The sequence below is a fragment of the Phocoena sinus genome, chromosome 4 (assembly GCF_008692025.1).
Source record: "Phocoena sinus isolate mPhoSin1 chromosome 4, mPhoSin1.pri, whole genome shotgun sequence".
Lineage (NCBI taxonomy): Eukaryota > Metazoa > Chordata > Mammalia > Artiodactyla > Phocoenidae > Phocoena > Phocoena sinus.
The window spans coordinates 32,775,111-32,787,648 of record NC_045766.1 but is presented as its reverse complement, the minus strand read 5'-3'; the positions used below and the strand labels follow the sequence as shown (position 1 = coordinate 32,787,648).

The 12,538-nt window shown below is 43.9% G+C and overlaps 1 protein-coding gene across 1 annotated transcript; it reads right to left on the bottom strand.

Moving 5' to 3' along the window:
* Positions 1 to 1,468: 1,468 nt before the first annotated feature.
* RAP2B (RAP2B, member of RAS oncogene family) lies at positions 1,469 to 10,274 on the bottom strand. The gene has a single exon (XM_032631288.1). It carries the CDS (start codon positions 9,776 to 9,778, stop codon positions 9,227 to 9,229), a length of 552 nt encoding a protein of 183 aa, XP_032487179.1. The 5' UTR covers positions 9,779 to 10,274; the 3' UTR covers positions 1,469 to 9,226.
* Positions 10,275 to 12,538: the final 2,264 nt, after the last annotated feature.

The following is a 12,538-nucleotide window of genomic DNA, read 5'->3' as shown; positions in this document are numbered from 1 at the left end:
GTCCGTGGTCATTGAGTTAATTCCACTTTCAGGAACTTGCTGACAGGATAGTCCTTAATGCAGTATTTCAGGAGTTGGCAGCCACAGCTTGTCTGCTGGCTAGAGACGGCTAGATTCCAGAGGCACTTCATTACTGAGGCAATCACTACTGCCTCTGCTGCCCCCTTCTTGACAGCCTGGCAGAGTGATCTGGGCACAGGTAGGTGTATGTGGTTAAGCAGTATGGGTCTGCCCTGGACACAAGGAAGGAAGAAAGGGGGAAGGAGGGAGGAATTGCAAAAGTGAAAATAAGGAGGGATGGGATGCATAAAATGCATCCTTTCTACCCCAAAGTGAGAAGTCCAGATGGGGAATAGGGGCCTGGATTAACTGGAAAGAGACTGTGAGTGGAGGAAGCTGGGTGAGGCTGAAAACCTTCCAGATGTCTCCTACTGGAGGTTTAAGGGGCCTCCCCAAAACTGCAACACTGATGCCCTTGACCTCCCTTCTAGGTCCCTCTACTTAGTTATCAGCATGCCCTGAGGTATGCTCTGACCATTAGAGTTCATCACCCCAACCAGAGCACACCCACCTTTTGGATTAAATCGCCAAAAAATCTCAATCCCTGAGATTTTCTCTTAGGTGTGGATTTCAATGAGCGATCAAAGTGATATTGTCCCAAGTATAATAGAGAACACTGATATTTTAAAAGAGAAGCATTGATTGCAGTGCTTTCCTGGAGTAAGGAATATCTTAACTGCTCCTAGGTTCAACCCCTCTCCCCTCTGGCTTATGTCTCCTCCATATCCACCAGCCAAGTTAAGTAGTAGTTCTCAACCAGGGGCTGTTAAGCCGCAACCCCCCCCCCCACTCCCCCCACCCCCAAATGGTAGGCAATGTCTGCAGACATTTTTGGTTGTCACAACTGGGATGGGAAGGGGTGCTACTGGCATCTAGTGGGTAGAGGCCAGGGATGCTGCTAAACATCCTGAAACACACAAGACAGTGCTCCACAAAAAACAATTATCCAGCCCCAAATATTAATAGTACTGAGGTTGAGCAACCCCGAGTTAGAGTGGAATTTATTACAGTAGCGTTATCACGCCACCCCATAGGCTTCTTCACCTTTGGCCAGCAGCAGCCCTAAGCCTCAGTAAATCCTGCATTACAATGAATCACAAACCTGGACGCAGGAAATCCTCTAGGATCCTAGGAACGCAGGAATGAGGGTGTGGGCTGAGGAAGGATTCCACCTCAGCCTGCAGTGATTGCCTTCTCAGCTCTGTATTACACTCTCCTTCCTCGGCAAACAGTATCCAGCCCGCCTGCTGAATGCTGCCAGAATGATTAAGGAAAATATTCCCTTGCCCTCATTACTATTTGTGCTTCCTCAGTGACAAAATAAAAGGAGGTTTGTATAAAAATGTATAAAAACAGTTTTGCCCTTCAGATTAAGTTTTTGTTTATTGTTGCCCCTGCCTTTCAAGGTATAAGATTCTCTCAAAGAGAGTGCATGGGTTATTTCTCATTTTTTGACCTCAGCAAAAGATTAGTAAAGAAGAAAAGATGGCCTGGAAATATTTTTAGGCTTTTGTAAGTATATGAAAATGAATATTCCTACGATTGAATTCAGTTTTTAAAAATTTCCCTTATCAGTTTTAAAAATGAAATGCAAAGGCTATGCCGACACCGAAAGGTAATATCTGTTTAGTAGGCAATCTTCTCTAACTAGTTGGCTTTGTTTCAGTCTGGCCCTCAAACAGTGTGAAAAATACTTTTCCCTTTACACTATTACACAGAAAACACATTTATATAGCCATCAGTTAAGCAGTTCTTAGATTTTTTTTATCGATTAATACGGATTACATATGTGACAGAGAAAACCATTTGCATAAAGCTGAGGTAGAGAAATGAAATTATATACAAAAAAGAAAAATAACAGGTAATATGATAAAGTAAAGCTAAGATAACCAAACTCAGAGTAAAGAACTCCCACCTCAACGCTAGATGCTGAATGATGCTGAAATCAAACTTTCTACTAGATGCTGAATGATGTTGAAATGAAACTTAGAGATATACTTGCAATTCTCCTTACCTACTTACAAATGTAAATGCAAAACTATCTAAAATATATTTTTAAATATGTTATTGATACATATGTTCTTATAAAATTATGCTGGTACTAGCACAGATCTCTACAGGCTCTTTTCTTGAAAGAGATATAATTCAATATAATGTTAGCCTTTAAAAAGAATATTTTTGAAATATATTAATATACAAATATTAAATAACGTTAAAATATTCTGAGTTCATGACTTAACCCAAATTTTGAAAACTTTTTATAACTGGTCAGATGTAAAACATGAAGAGCCCCTACTTTAGATATAAAACTATAATAAATTTTCATCTCATAAATGGCTCAATAATAATCAGATTTTTAAAAAAAAATAAACAATGAAGTACTTTCAGATGAACTATTCTCTCTGTAATTCTGTGACTTTTTACATTTAAAAAGCATGTTGTTAAATTCATGAGATATTTTACACAAAAGTCACTAGAGATCATTTTGCAAACTGCAGGAGGTTAATAATCACAACTCCCTTTCGTTCATATGGTTTTACAATAATTGCTATTATAGCTACTTCTTATAAATAGTTTGTTGCCCAACATTTCTTTCTCTGAGCTGGCTGCCTTCTTCAATAAGCACTAAAGGCTTGAGAACAAGAGCTTCTGTATAAAATAACTATAAGCTTAGCAAACTTAAAATAGCTTAATTCTTTGGCACACTCATTTTTAGGAGATTATCTTTTTCAAAAGAAGTACTCTACCCTGAATCTTCTTTACATGAGGAGCCCAAAATAACCTTATGCCAACAGTTGCTTCTTTCTTTAAGAATATAACCTAAATTGTCCTTCCCTTTTTTGTTTCCTCATAAAAGAAAAATATAAAAACACTGAACAAATTTCATAGGTCTATTTCCCCTCCTCCCTTTGACATGAAAATATAAAAGTAAACTGACATTTCTAAATATTCAATTTTAGCTAATTTCAAAAAGTTAGTTGGAAATGATTCACAAAACTACACAGCTCCACATGCAACAAAACAACTATTAGTTACTTAAACCTCACGGGATCCATTTTTATTTGCAATATCCACATACCTTTCAAAGTAAAGTTCCAATTTTTAACAAATTTTACCTATTCTATTGCCTGCCAGACAGACACACAGGATTCTATTATAATTGATGGCACAGGTAACTGTGCTTTTACACATACTCCTACTGTTTAATACATGCTATTCTCACAGCTTATGGTGATAAAAGCACAAAACTATTGCTCTCTTGCCTGGCTTCTGCCTATTTAAGGATTAGTCCTTACACCACAGCTAACAGTATATGCTCGATAAATGCTTGCTGAATAATGAATAAATCAGTTTCTCCTATGTCTACCAATTTCCACTGTAACCGTATTCTTTTTTTTTAAAAAAGATTTTTTTTTGATATGGACCATTTTTAAAGTCTTTATTGAACTTGTTACAATACTGTTTCTGTTTTATGTTTTGGTTTTTTGGCCGTGAGGCATATGGTTTCTTAGCTCCCCAACCAGGGATTGAAGCCATGTTCCCTGCATTGGAAGGCAAAGTTTTAACCACTGGACCGCCAGGGAAGTCCCTGTAACCATCTTCTTAACAATCAAGGAATAATCTTGGGCCTTTTTGGGTACTTGTATTCTCAACGCATCAATATTTTCTACTTTAAAAAAAAATGTTTTTGCTGTATTTGCACAATTACCACAAATAAACCAACCACACATCTTCAAACCTCTGATAAACTTAGGCACACATAATTTTGCCAGGTAATGTTTAAAAAATAGCAAGTTTAGTCAATTGGACAAAAAAGTATGTACTTCCCACTCTATTTTAAGAAAAACATTTCATCAGAGATTTCTGTTTAATACCAAAGGAAAAATATAAATAGCTGCTCCCTCCAATTTACAAAATAGATCAACACTCACCATTCCAAAAGATAAGACGTGTAATGAAACAAATGCACTGCACCGTTTTATGCTGTTCATTGTCAGGATGGATAACTATAGAACTAAATGCCATTGAATCCACTGATTCCTGGAAAGTCTGGCTAAGAAACTGAATGTATGTATTAACACACACACACACACATATACATGTTGACACACACATGTGCCTACTATGACCTGAAGATTTAAATTCTCAAATATAACTTTTATAAATACTAGGAATCATAAAAAAACTAAAATTCTTGCCTTTTAACCTTGAAGTAAGAGAAAACGAATACCTAAAAGTGTTCCCTTTATCAAAGATTTTTCAAAATAATTTTTTTGAGAGAAAATGTTGATTCTGATCATTTAGGCCACGCCCCTATTCTAATCATTTATTCACTTTTGTTGCCTTCTGAATTAATACTGAAAACCAGAACCCAATTATTCACATACTAATGTGAACATGGTCACTCAGCCAGCAACGGGGCTTCCCCATTCACACTCCACAGTTTAACATTCTCAGTGTAACTGGCATATGTCCTCAATAGCTACAGAATTCAGTCAAGATTATTCCATGACTTTGTGGTAGGCAGCACTCTAAATGTGTGACACGGGTCTTAAGTCTGTGTCCCTAAATATCTAGGTAGCTCTCAGTACTCATTTGGAGTTTGGACTAGATCATCATCAGTTCTCAAAATGTGGTCCCTGAAACAGCTCTATCGGCATCACCTGGAAATTTGTTAGAAATGAAAATTATGAGGTCGTATCCAGATACACTGAATAAGAAACTATAGGAAGAGCTTAGCATGACTTGTTTTTACCTCCAGGTGATTTTGATATATGGTCAAGTTTGAGATCCTCTGGACTAGATGATCCCTAAAGCCTTCTCCAACTATCAAAATCCTACTGTCATTAATTAGATCAAACGTATCTTCTAGAACTAGCACCATGTTCAATTAAATGCATTTAATTATTCCCAGTAGTCTGAGTAAAATATCATAATCAAACTTACCATATTCTATTATACAGTACTTAAAACTTTGCTACATTTTCATCAGGACAAAATTGACATTAGAAAGTTTTCCCAATTAAGTAGACACTGCAACAAATGTTTGATACCACTTTAACTCATGGTGGTGATCTCCAAATTAAACCCTCATATTTATGAGTAGGGGGCTTATTCTAGCTGTTGTGAAAAGTAAATAGATCCTTTGATGACAGTTAAGGTACAGGCATTTTGTATCTATTTCTCAAGACCAGCTGCTACATAGTGTTCTCTCACTTTCCCATCCCATCTCTGAGAAACACGAATATAACTCAAAAGGGGGTGCAATAACATGCTGGCGAAAACAAAACTACCTGAATAATTTGAATCAATGGGGCATTTTAGGATTCCCACCTATAGGAAAGGTTAACAAATCAGGAAGCATAAAGCCTCATACACTGAAAGAAGTCTAATCCTAAATAGATCTGGTCCTAAAATGTGATTCAGTGGAGTCTATTTCAGCAGTTAAGAAGGTGGACATTGCTGTACCTAAGAACCATAACTCCCAAATACAAAAATGTTAGACTTTCGGATGATACCTTCAACTTTTCTGAGGCTATTACAAAAGGAGGACAAAAATAATCCTTTAAGATGACATAAAGCTTGGATGACTGTCAGGGACCAAAAGGAAAAGCTGTTAAAAACCAGCAGGGGTCAAATTAAAAAGTTAACTTTTGCTCCCCAAGATAAAGGTTTCTTTTCCACCCAGTTTGTTTTGACAGGTGATTGCCTTACAACAAACTCCTCCCTCCCTCCCTCTCTCACTTCCTTTGACACTCTTAAGTCAGCCCAACTTTTCCAGGGAAACAAACGCTCTTATCTCTTCACACCATAATTCTAGAAGGGGTTCTTACTAGCCAAATAAACTGACATATTCTTAAAAACAATGTCTCTAATTTCTCTCAATTTCATCAAGAAAATATTGGAGAAGGCTACAAGATTCAATACTATTTTCCTGCTCCAGGGGTACACACAAAGTTGCTTTCATTGAGAATCCAGAAAGCATTTATTTCACAGTATTCAGTAAAAGTATATTAAAATCTTCTGCCTTGCCATCCCAGACCTATAAAGAATTTAGTCATGTAAGTGACTAAATCCTGTGTGAAGATGATTAATGCACCCAGCAACCTATTTCATTTCCAATTTCCCATTTTCAAAAATTCCCTGTCAGGAGTATATACATTTCTTAAGTTAGTTAGATACTTGCCAGCATTTTATGTCAAAAGGCTTCCAAAGGTCTTCCCTGGTGGCGCAGTGGTTGAGAGCCCGCCCGCCGTTGCAGGGGACATGGGTTCGTGCCCCAGTCTGGGAAGATCCCGTATGCCGCAAAGTGGCTGGGCCCGTGAGCCATGGCCGCTGAGCCTGCGCGTCCGGAGCCTGTGCTCCGCATCGGGAGAGGCCACAACAGTGAGAGGCCCGCGTACCGCAAAAAAAAAAAAAAAAAAAAAAGGCTTCCAAAAAACCAAAACAAAACTATAAGAAACAGTCACTAAATGCCTTTTAAAGAATCCTTTATATAGTACTTGATATACGTCTTAAGAATTTTCAACACTTTAGATCTACTGAATCAACTAAATTTACACAAATGCAAGAATGAGTCTTTGCAAAGCCTAAGTTTGAATAGTTTCTCCTAATTTCTATATTTAGCATATATACATTGCCTTCTGAGTTTGATACTTAAACTTAAGTGAGATCAAGAGTGAAAAAAACGGCCTTAGGACCAAACCCAGGCAGAATTCCCTATTCCTCCTCCGTGCTGGAATTCTGAGATGTCACCTGGGCAATGGACACAATATTTTAAGGCAAGATATGTTAATACAGCTTTAAAAAAACCTGTGGCCTGTAATTTCTTTTGGCTTCCTCAACAGAATAAATCCCTTTGTCAAAAGACCCTTCAAAAGACTTCATCTACACTTCATGGACCTAAGATATATCAAGTGCTCTTGATATATACAGTTATACACCTTCTTTTATTCTATGGAGATTATATTAGTAAAGTGGCCCTTAGGAAAAATAAAAGACAAAATCAAAAGCTCACACTGCCTCCTGCTGTTAGAAGGAAAATTTCATGAGGTCAAAATGGTCCACAAACTGCACAGTGTAATGAGAGCAAGAGGCTTGTCTTAATTTTTTTTCTCTTCTTTTGTAATCTAATTATCTATTTCCTAATCAAAGCCTCAAAAGGGTTGAGATACTGTCCACAACCCATACAAATGTACTGCAGAAAACACTACAAGGTATGACTTCATAATTGAAAATCATCTTCCCCAAACATGCTTTCTTTCAACTGGATAGGTGTTTTAAACAAAACAAAACTAAACTAAAGAATAATAAAGGAAGAAAGAAAAAAGAAAATTAAAAGCACTACCCTGTCTGACCAGGTGGATGGTTACTCTCCCAGATCTAAGGCAGTCTTAGCAGTTGGTTTCTCCCCTTCCTAGAGAAATAAACTGCTCCAAGTCAGCAGAACAGATTCAATACCCAGCTCATCTTATAGTCAGAAGGTTATCACCATACCCCAGGGCTTCCTAGACCTTGATGATTTTTTTCCATTATTCAAGGAGTTGGGAGTAATGTCACCCAACTTGTCACTGAGACACTTCTCTCTTCAAAATTCAACAAACCACTCTTGAGGGCACCATGTACCTGCCCCTGTCTACCTCAATCATGGTACTGTATTAAATCACTGAATATGAAACACAGAAACACAAACAATAGTTTGGATTTGTTTCTTTAAAAATGATGTTTGTATTAAAAATCTTAAAATGAAGAGACAATGATTAAACGTGTGTCTGGAATTAGAAATTACAAATTGTTAGAATTCTCTCAGTACATCACAACAGTAAAATTTTGCTCTTTGCTTCTGGAGGAACACCCTATAACAGAAAACCAAACATTAAAAAAAAATTATATAAAAGGGGAGCTAAATACCTGAACATTGAAACAAAATGAAGCAAAAAATTTAAAAAAGGAAAAAAAAAAACCATTGCAAGACAAGTAAATTACATTTTAAAGAAAATAATAAAAGAAATTCACCAAACAACAGGTCCTATTGTCCTGGCTCCTTCAGGAAGATTACTGAAAGGAAACTGGGAAGTGGTTTGGGGGGAATAGCAGATTCTGGGATCTGGTGGGAAGTTCACAGGTTGGCACCGGCTGGAACAGCTGAGTTTTGAAGGCACTCTGCAGACACAGGGGTGCTGGGGGCCCTGAATCACAATTATGAAGTCCTTGTACTGTATTTTAAAGAGCTAGTCATCAACACCTTGTTACTGCCAACCAATAAGAACAAAAAAGCTAAATCTAAAAAACCAAACAAACAAACACACACACAACAGTACACACAAAAATGTGCAGATCTGTAACATTTTTTTCACAGCTGATTAAAAAAAAAAAATACTACCGTTCTCCCCCAGACTCCCCTTTGATACAGTAGGTAAACAAAATAGATTTTTTTTTTTCCACAAATATCAGCAGACACTTTCTGGCACCCCACACTGTATTGGCATCAGTGTTAACAGTCCCAGTTCAGATGTGCAATACTTCAGATTGGATATACTGTAACAAGAATCCAACTTTGCATAGACATCCTCAGAATCGCAGTCACGGGGTTGCCCTTCCAAGCTGGCAGAAAAGGAACCCGATCTTAATTTCCAGCTACTCCTGGAAAACAAGGAAAAAACAAAAGTTTCTTCCTCTCATCCTGCTCCTTCATTTGGTTCTCCCGGACTTCCTTCCGTGTATTTAAAACTTGGAACTAGAAAAACGGTTGTTGAAAAAAAAAAAAAAAAGAATTCCCTTTACCACCTTCTCCCCATCCTCTTCCTCCCCCACCCCATTTTTTTTCCAGGCTGAAACTTTCGCTTGCCGGTAGCAAGCTGCCATACTGCGCCGCAACGGCTGCTTCAATGGGGAAATATGCGTCAACCAAAATCAATGAGAAACGTACATGCTGCAAAGAGCCACATTTCCACAGGGTCTCGGATGGTCATGACGGGACACCCCCTCGGACACGGGGCAGAGGAAGGGGACGCGGCCACGGCGGCCAGCCGGGCTCCCGGGACACCCCGGCTGATGCAAAGTCGTCTCCAATCTCAAAGCAAGAAGAGAAATCACATTTAGAAGAATCGGGTGCGTTTGGCTTTTGTGCGCAGAGCGCGGCCGGCGCGCGGCAGCCGCGGGCGCCTCAGAGGATCACGCAGGCCGAGCAGCAGCCCTCGTCGCCGTTGGGCTGAGCCGCGTAGTTCATCTGCCTCACGATCTCGGCGAACAGCTCGTCCACCGAGGCTTTGTTTTTGGCCGACGTCTCCATGAAGGGGCAGCTCCACTCCTCGGCCAGGGCCTTGCCCTCGCCGAACGAAACCTCGCGCTCGCCGTCCAGGTCCACCTTGTTGCCCACCAGGATCATGGGCACGCGCTCGTACCGCTTCACGCGGATGATCTGGTCCCGCATGGGCTTGATGTCCTGGAAGCTCTGCTGGTTAACAAGGCTATAGACGAGGATGAAGCCCTGGCCATTCTTGATGTACAGGTCCCGCATGGACGCGAACTGCTCCGTGCCCGCCGTGTCCAGAATCTCCAGCACCGACGGCGACGAGTCCACCTCAATCTCTTTGCGGTAGAAGTCCTCGATAGTGGGGTCGTACTTCTCGATGAAGGAGCCGGTCACGAACTGCACGGTGAGCGCGGACTTGCCCACGCCGCCCGAGCCCAGCACCACCACTTTGTACTCTCTCATGGCTCCGTCGGCGCTCTTGCCGCGCCAGCCGCGGCCCCGTCGGGGCTGCACGCCGGAGGAAGGCTGGGCTTGGAGGCTGGACTTCTCCCCGTCCTCAGCTCCGCAGGAAAAACTAAGGAGAGGATGGCAGAGGGGCGCAAGGCGCGGAAACCACCAAGCGGGGACCGGGGGCCGACCTGCGGCGGCAGCGCGTCCCTGCGGCGCGGGTCCGGGGCCCCGCAGCAGCCCACGGCGGCAGCGGCAGCCTGGGCGGCGGAGCGGGAGGACAATGCCGGCAGCCGGTGCGAGGCAAGGACTGCAGCTTCTCGCCGCGGCAGCCCAGGAAGGCGAGAAGGCGGCGGCGGCGGGCTGCGGAGGCGGCTGCTAATTGCGCGCCGGGCCGGGACGCGCGTGGCATGAGTCCCCGCAGATCGTGCGCCCACCGCCGCGGCCCATCGAGCTCTCTCCCGCAGCCTCCGCGGGGCGAGGGCTTCCTACTCGCCGCGCGCAGCCCAGCTCTCCCCGCCCCGGCGAGCATGCCCAGTGCGCCGCCGCCGGCCACGCCCGCCGGATCCCACGCTCCTGGTTTTCCGGAGGGCCGGGCGGGGGTGGGGCTGTGGGTGGGGCTCGAGATTTGATTCAGGACTAGCGGATTCGCGATAGGCGCTAGTCTAGGAGCTGGAGAAGAAATGTGTGTGGGAGGCGGGGAAGGTGTGTGTGGGTGTTAAGAGACCGGCTGGGAGAGCGCCAGTGGGAGGACGAAGACCGCCTTCTTTTCGCGGCTTTGGGGTTAGTGCATAGGGGTCCCGGCTCTGCGAGAAGCGGGTGGGCGCGGCGGGCCACCCCGGTGTTGGGGTGGGCTGGCCTCTTGCCACCTCCCTTTATCCAAAGCTCGTGGACTCCACTCCCCGGCCTGCCGGCTGGTGTGCATCCCGGGACCGAGACCCAAAGGACATTTGGGGGTATGACTGGCAGGCGGAGCATCTTCCCCCACTGAAGGCGCGGCCCTTTCTACCCGGCCTTCTCTGGCCGACTCTTCTCGTACTTCATCCCTCAGACAAAGAAAAGAGGAACACTGGGTCTGAAACCCTGTCTCCACGAGGGAAGGTGCAGCGTCTAGTGACCACATTGGTCTCCGGGCTGGGACTCGGCGGGCCCCACCCACCTCCCCACTCGGCTGGGGCCAAAACCCGGAGAGCGGATCACAGCCCGATCCAGAAGCGGCGGCGCCCACAGCTAGTCAGGGCATGCTCAGTGGGCAGAGCAGGTTTTGGGGCTTGGAAGTAGGAAGCTTGTGCACCACACACCCACACTCCAGCTCAGATTACCTTTCCCAGACTCAGGACCCATTGGCCCCGGGGCGCAAATCTCACACCCTCGAGTGTTCTCCCATTGGCTACTGCCAAGGTTTTATCAGTTTGGGCTGCTTCATTGGCTAAAAAGTAGCCTCCGCTCGTGATTGGTTATTTATAGAGATTGAGTTGAGAGGCGGAGGCACAGCTGTTCTTTCTCTGCTGCTCCCCCGCCCCCTTCCTCCCACTTCCCCAAGCTAGTCGTTTCGAAGCTAAGAGTGAAAAAATAAGGAATTTAGGCGGAGAGCTCAGAGCTAAATATAGTCCTTTGTTGGTGTTTTCAAGAGAGTCTGACTTTTTGGTGCCCAGTCACGACTATCCATTAAATGGAGCTGGTTACAGTTCTTGGTCCTCAAGAAACAACAGAGTTTGCAAGGTGTTTTTTTTTTGGTTTTTTTTTTTTTTTAGGGAGGGGGAGGGGCTAGGATGTGGAAATGAGCCACTGAATTCAGCTCACCCGGTGGGGTGGGGGAATGCCCAGGCTTGCCTCTAGAAAACGTCTTTGCTTTGGGGCGGGCATTCGCAAGACTGGGCTCGGCTCGCACTCACGGGAGGTACCAGGGGGATGCCTTGACTTGTTCCGGGTCTCTCTCCTTCCTCGCGAAGGAGAGATGTCAAGACCTGTCAAAAGACTTAGCGATACTAGCGTGAGCCCCAGGGCGAAGGGGTTGGGAGGGGACCGAGCTGCTTCAATCCTGGCTCCATAAACTGTCGACGCCACTTCCCACTGGTTTAACCGTCCGCACTGCAGGGATAAATCAAGCAGCGTGCTAACGCTTGGTTTCACTGCCTTAGTCCTGCCGTGACTCAGGGCTACGTTTGCCAGTTAACCTTCTCCGAACCCCTTGCCGTAGCTTGTAGTATGCGCGGCTGCAGCGTGAAGTCTTGGCCAAGGGACCCGGCGGGGCTCGGGCAGCAGCCAACGCCTTGGGTGGGGTAGGCGGAGCCCATTCCTACGCCTGGCCCCGCTATTTAGTGGAGAGAGGGGTTATCAGAGTGCTTGGCTATAGTTATGCTTATATAATTCTCCAGAAACCTTTCAAGGCAAATTCACCTAATATGGATGGAGAGAACCTCACATTTACCCAGCGTTTAATGTCTGTTAGGTGTTTTACATGTGCTATCTTATTTACTCCTCGTAAAAATAATTATTATACCTATATTAAGGATGAGGAAGCTGAGGCCCTAAGATGTTCAGTAACTGGCGTAAGATTTCTCAGCTAATGAGTGGCCACGCTAGGATCCCGACTCAGGTGTTTGGCTGCAGAACCTGGTCTTGTAACCATTAGGCAATACTACCTTCTCACAAGAAAGTTCCCAGATTTTACTGTTTCTTAGGTTGAATCTTGAGGTTGTATGATCAGACAGGCTCTTAAACCCAAACACGAGGGACCTCTGCCCACCCTCTGACTCTCTTCTGACAGTGCCC

Coding starts and splice junctions, on each gene's coding strand:
- RAP2B (XM_032631288.1), bottom strand. CDS start 9,778: ATGAGAGAGTACAAAGTGGTGGTGCTGGGCTCGGGCGGCGTGGGCAAG.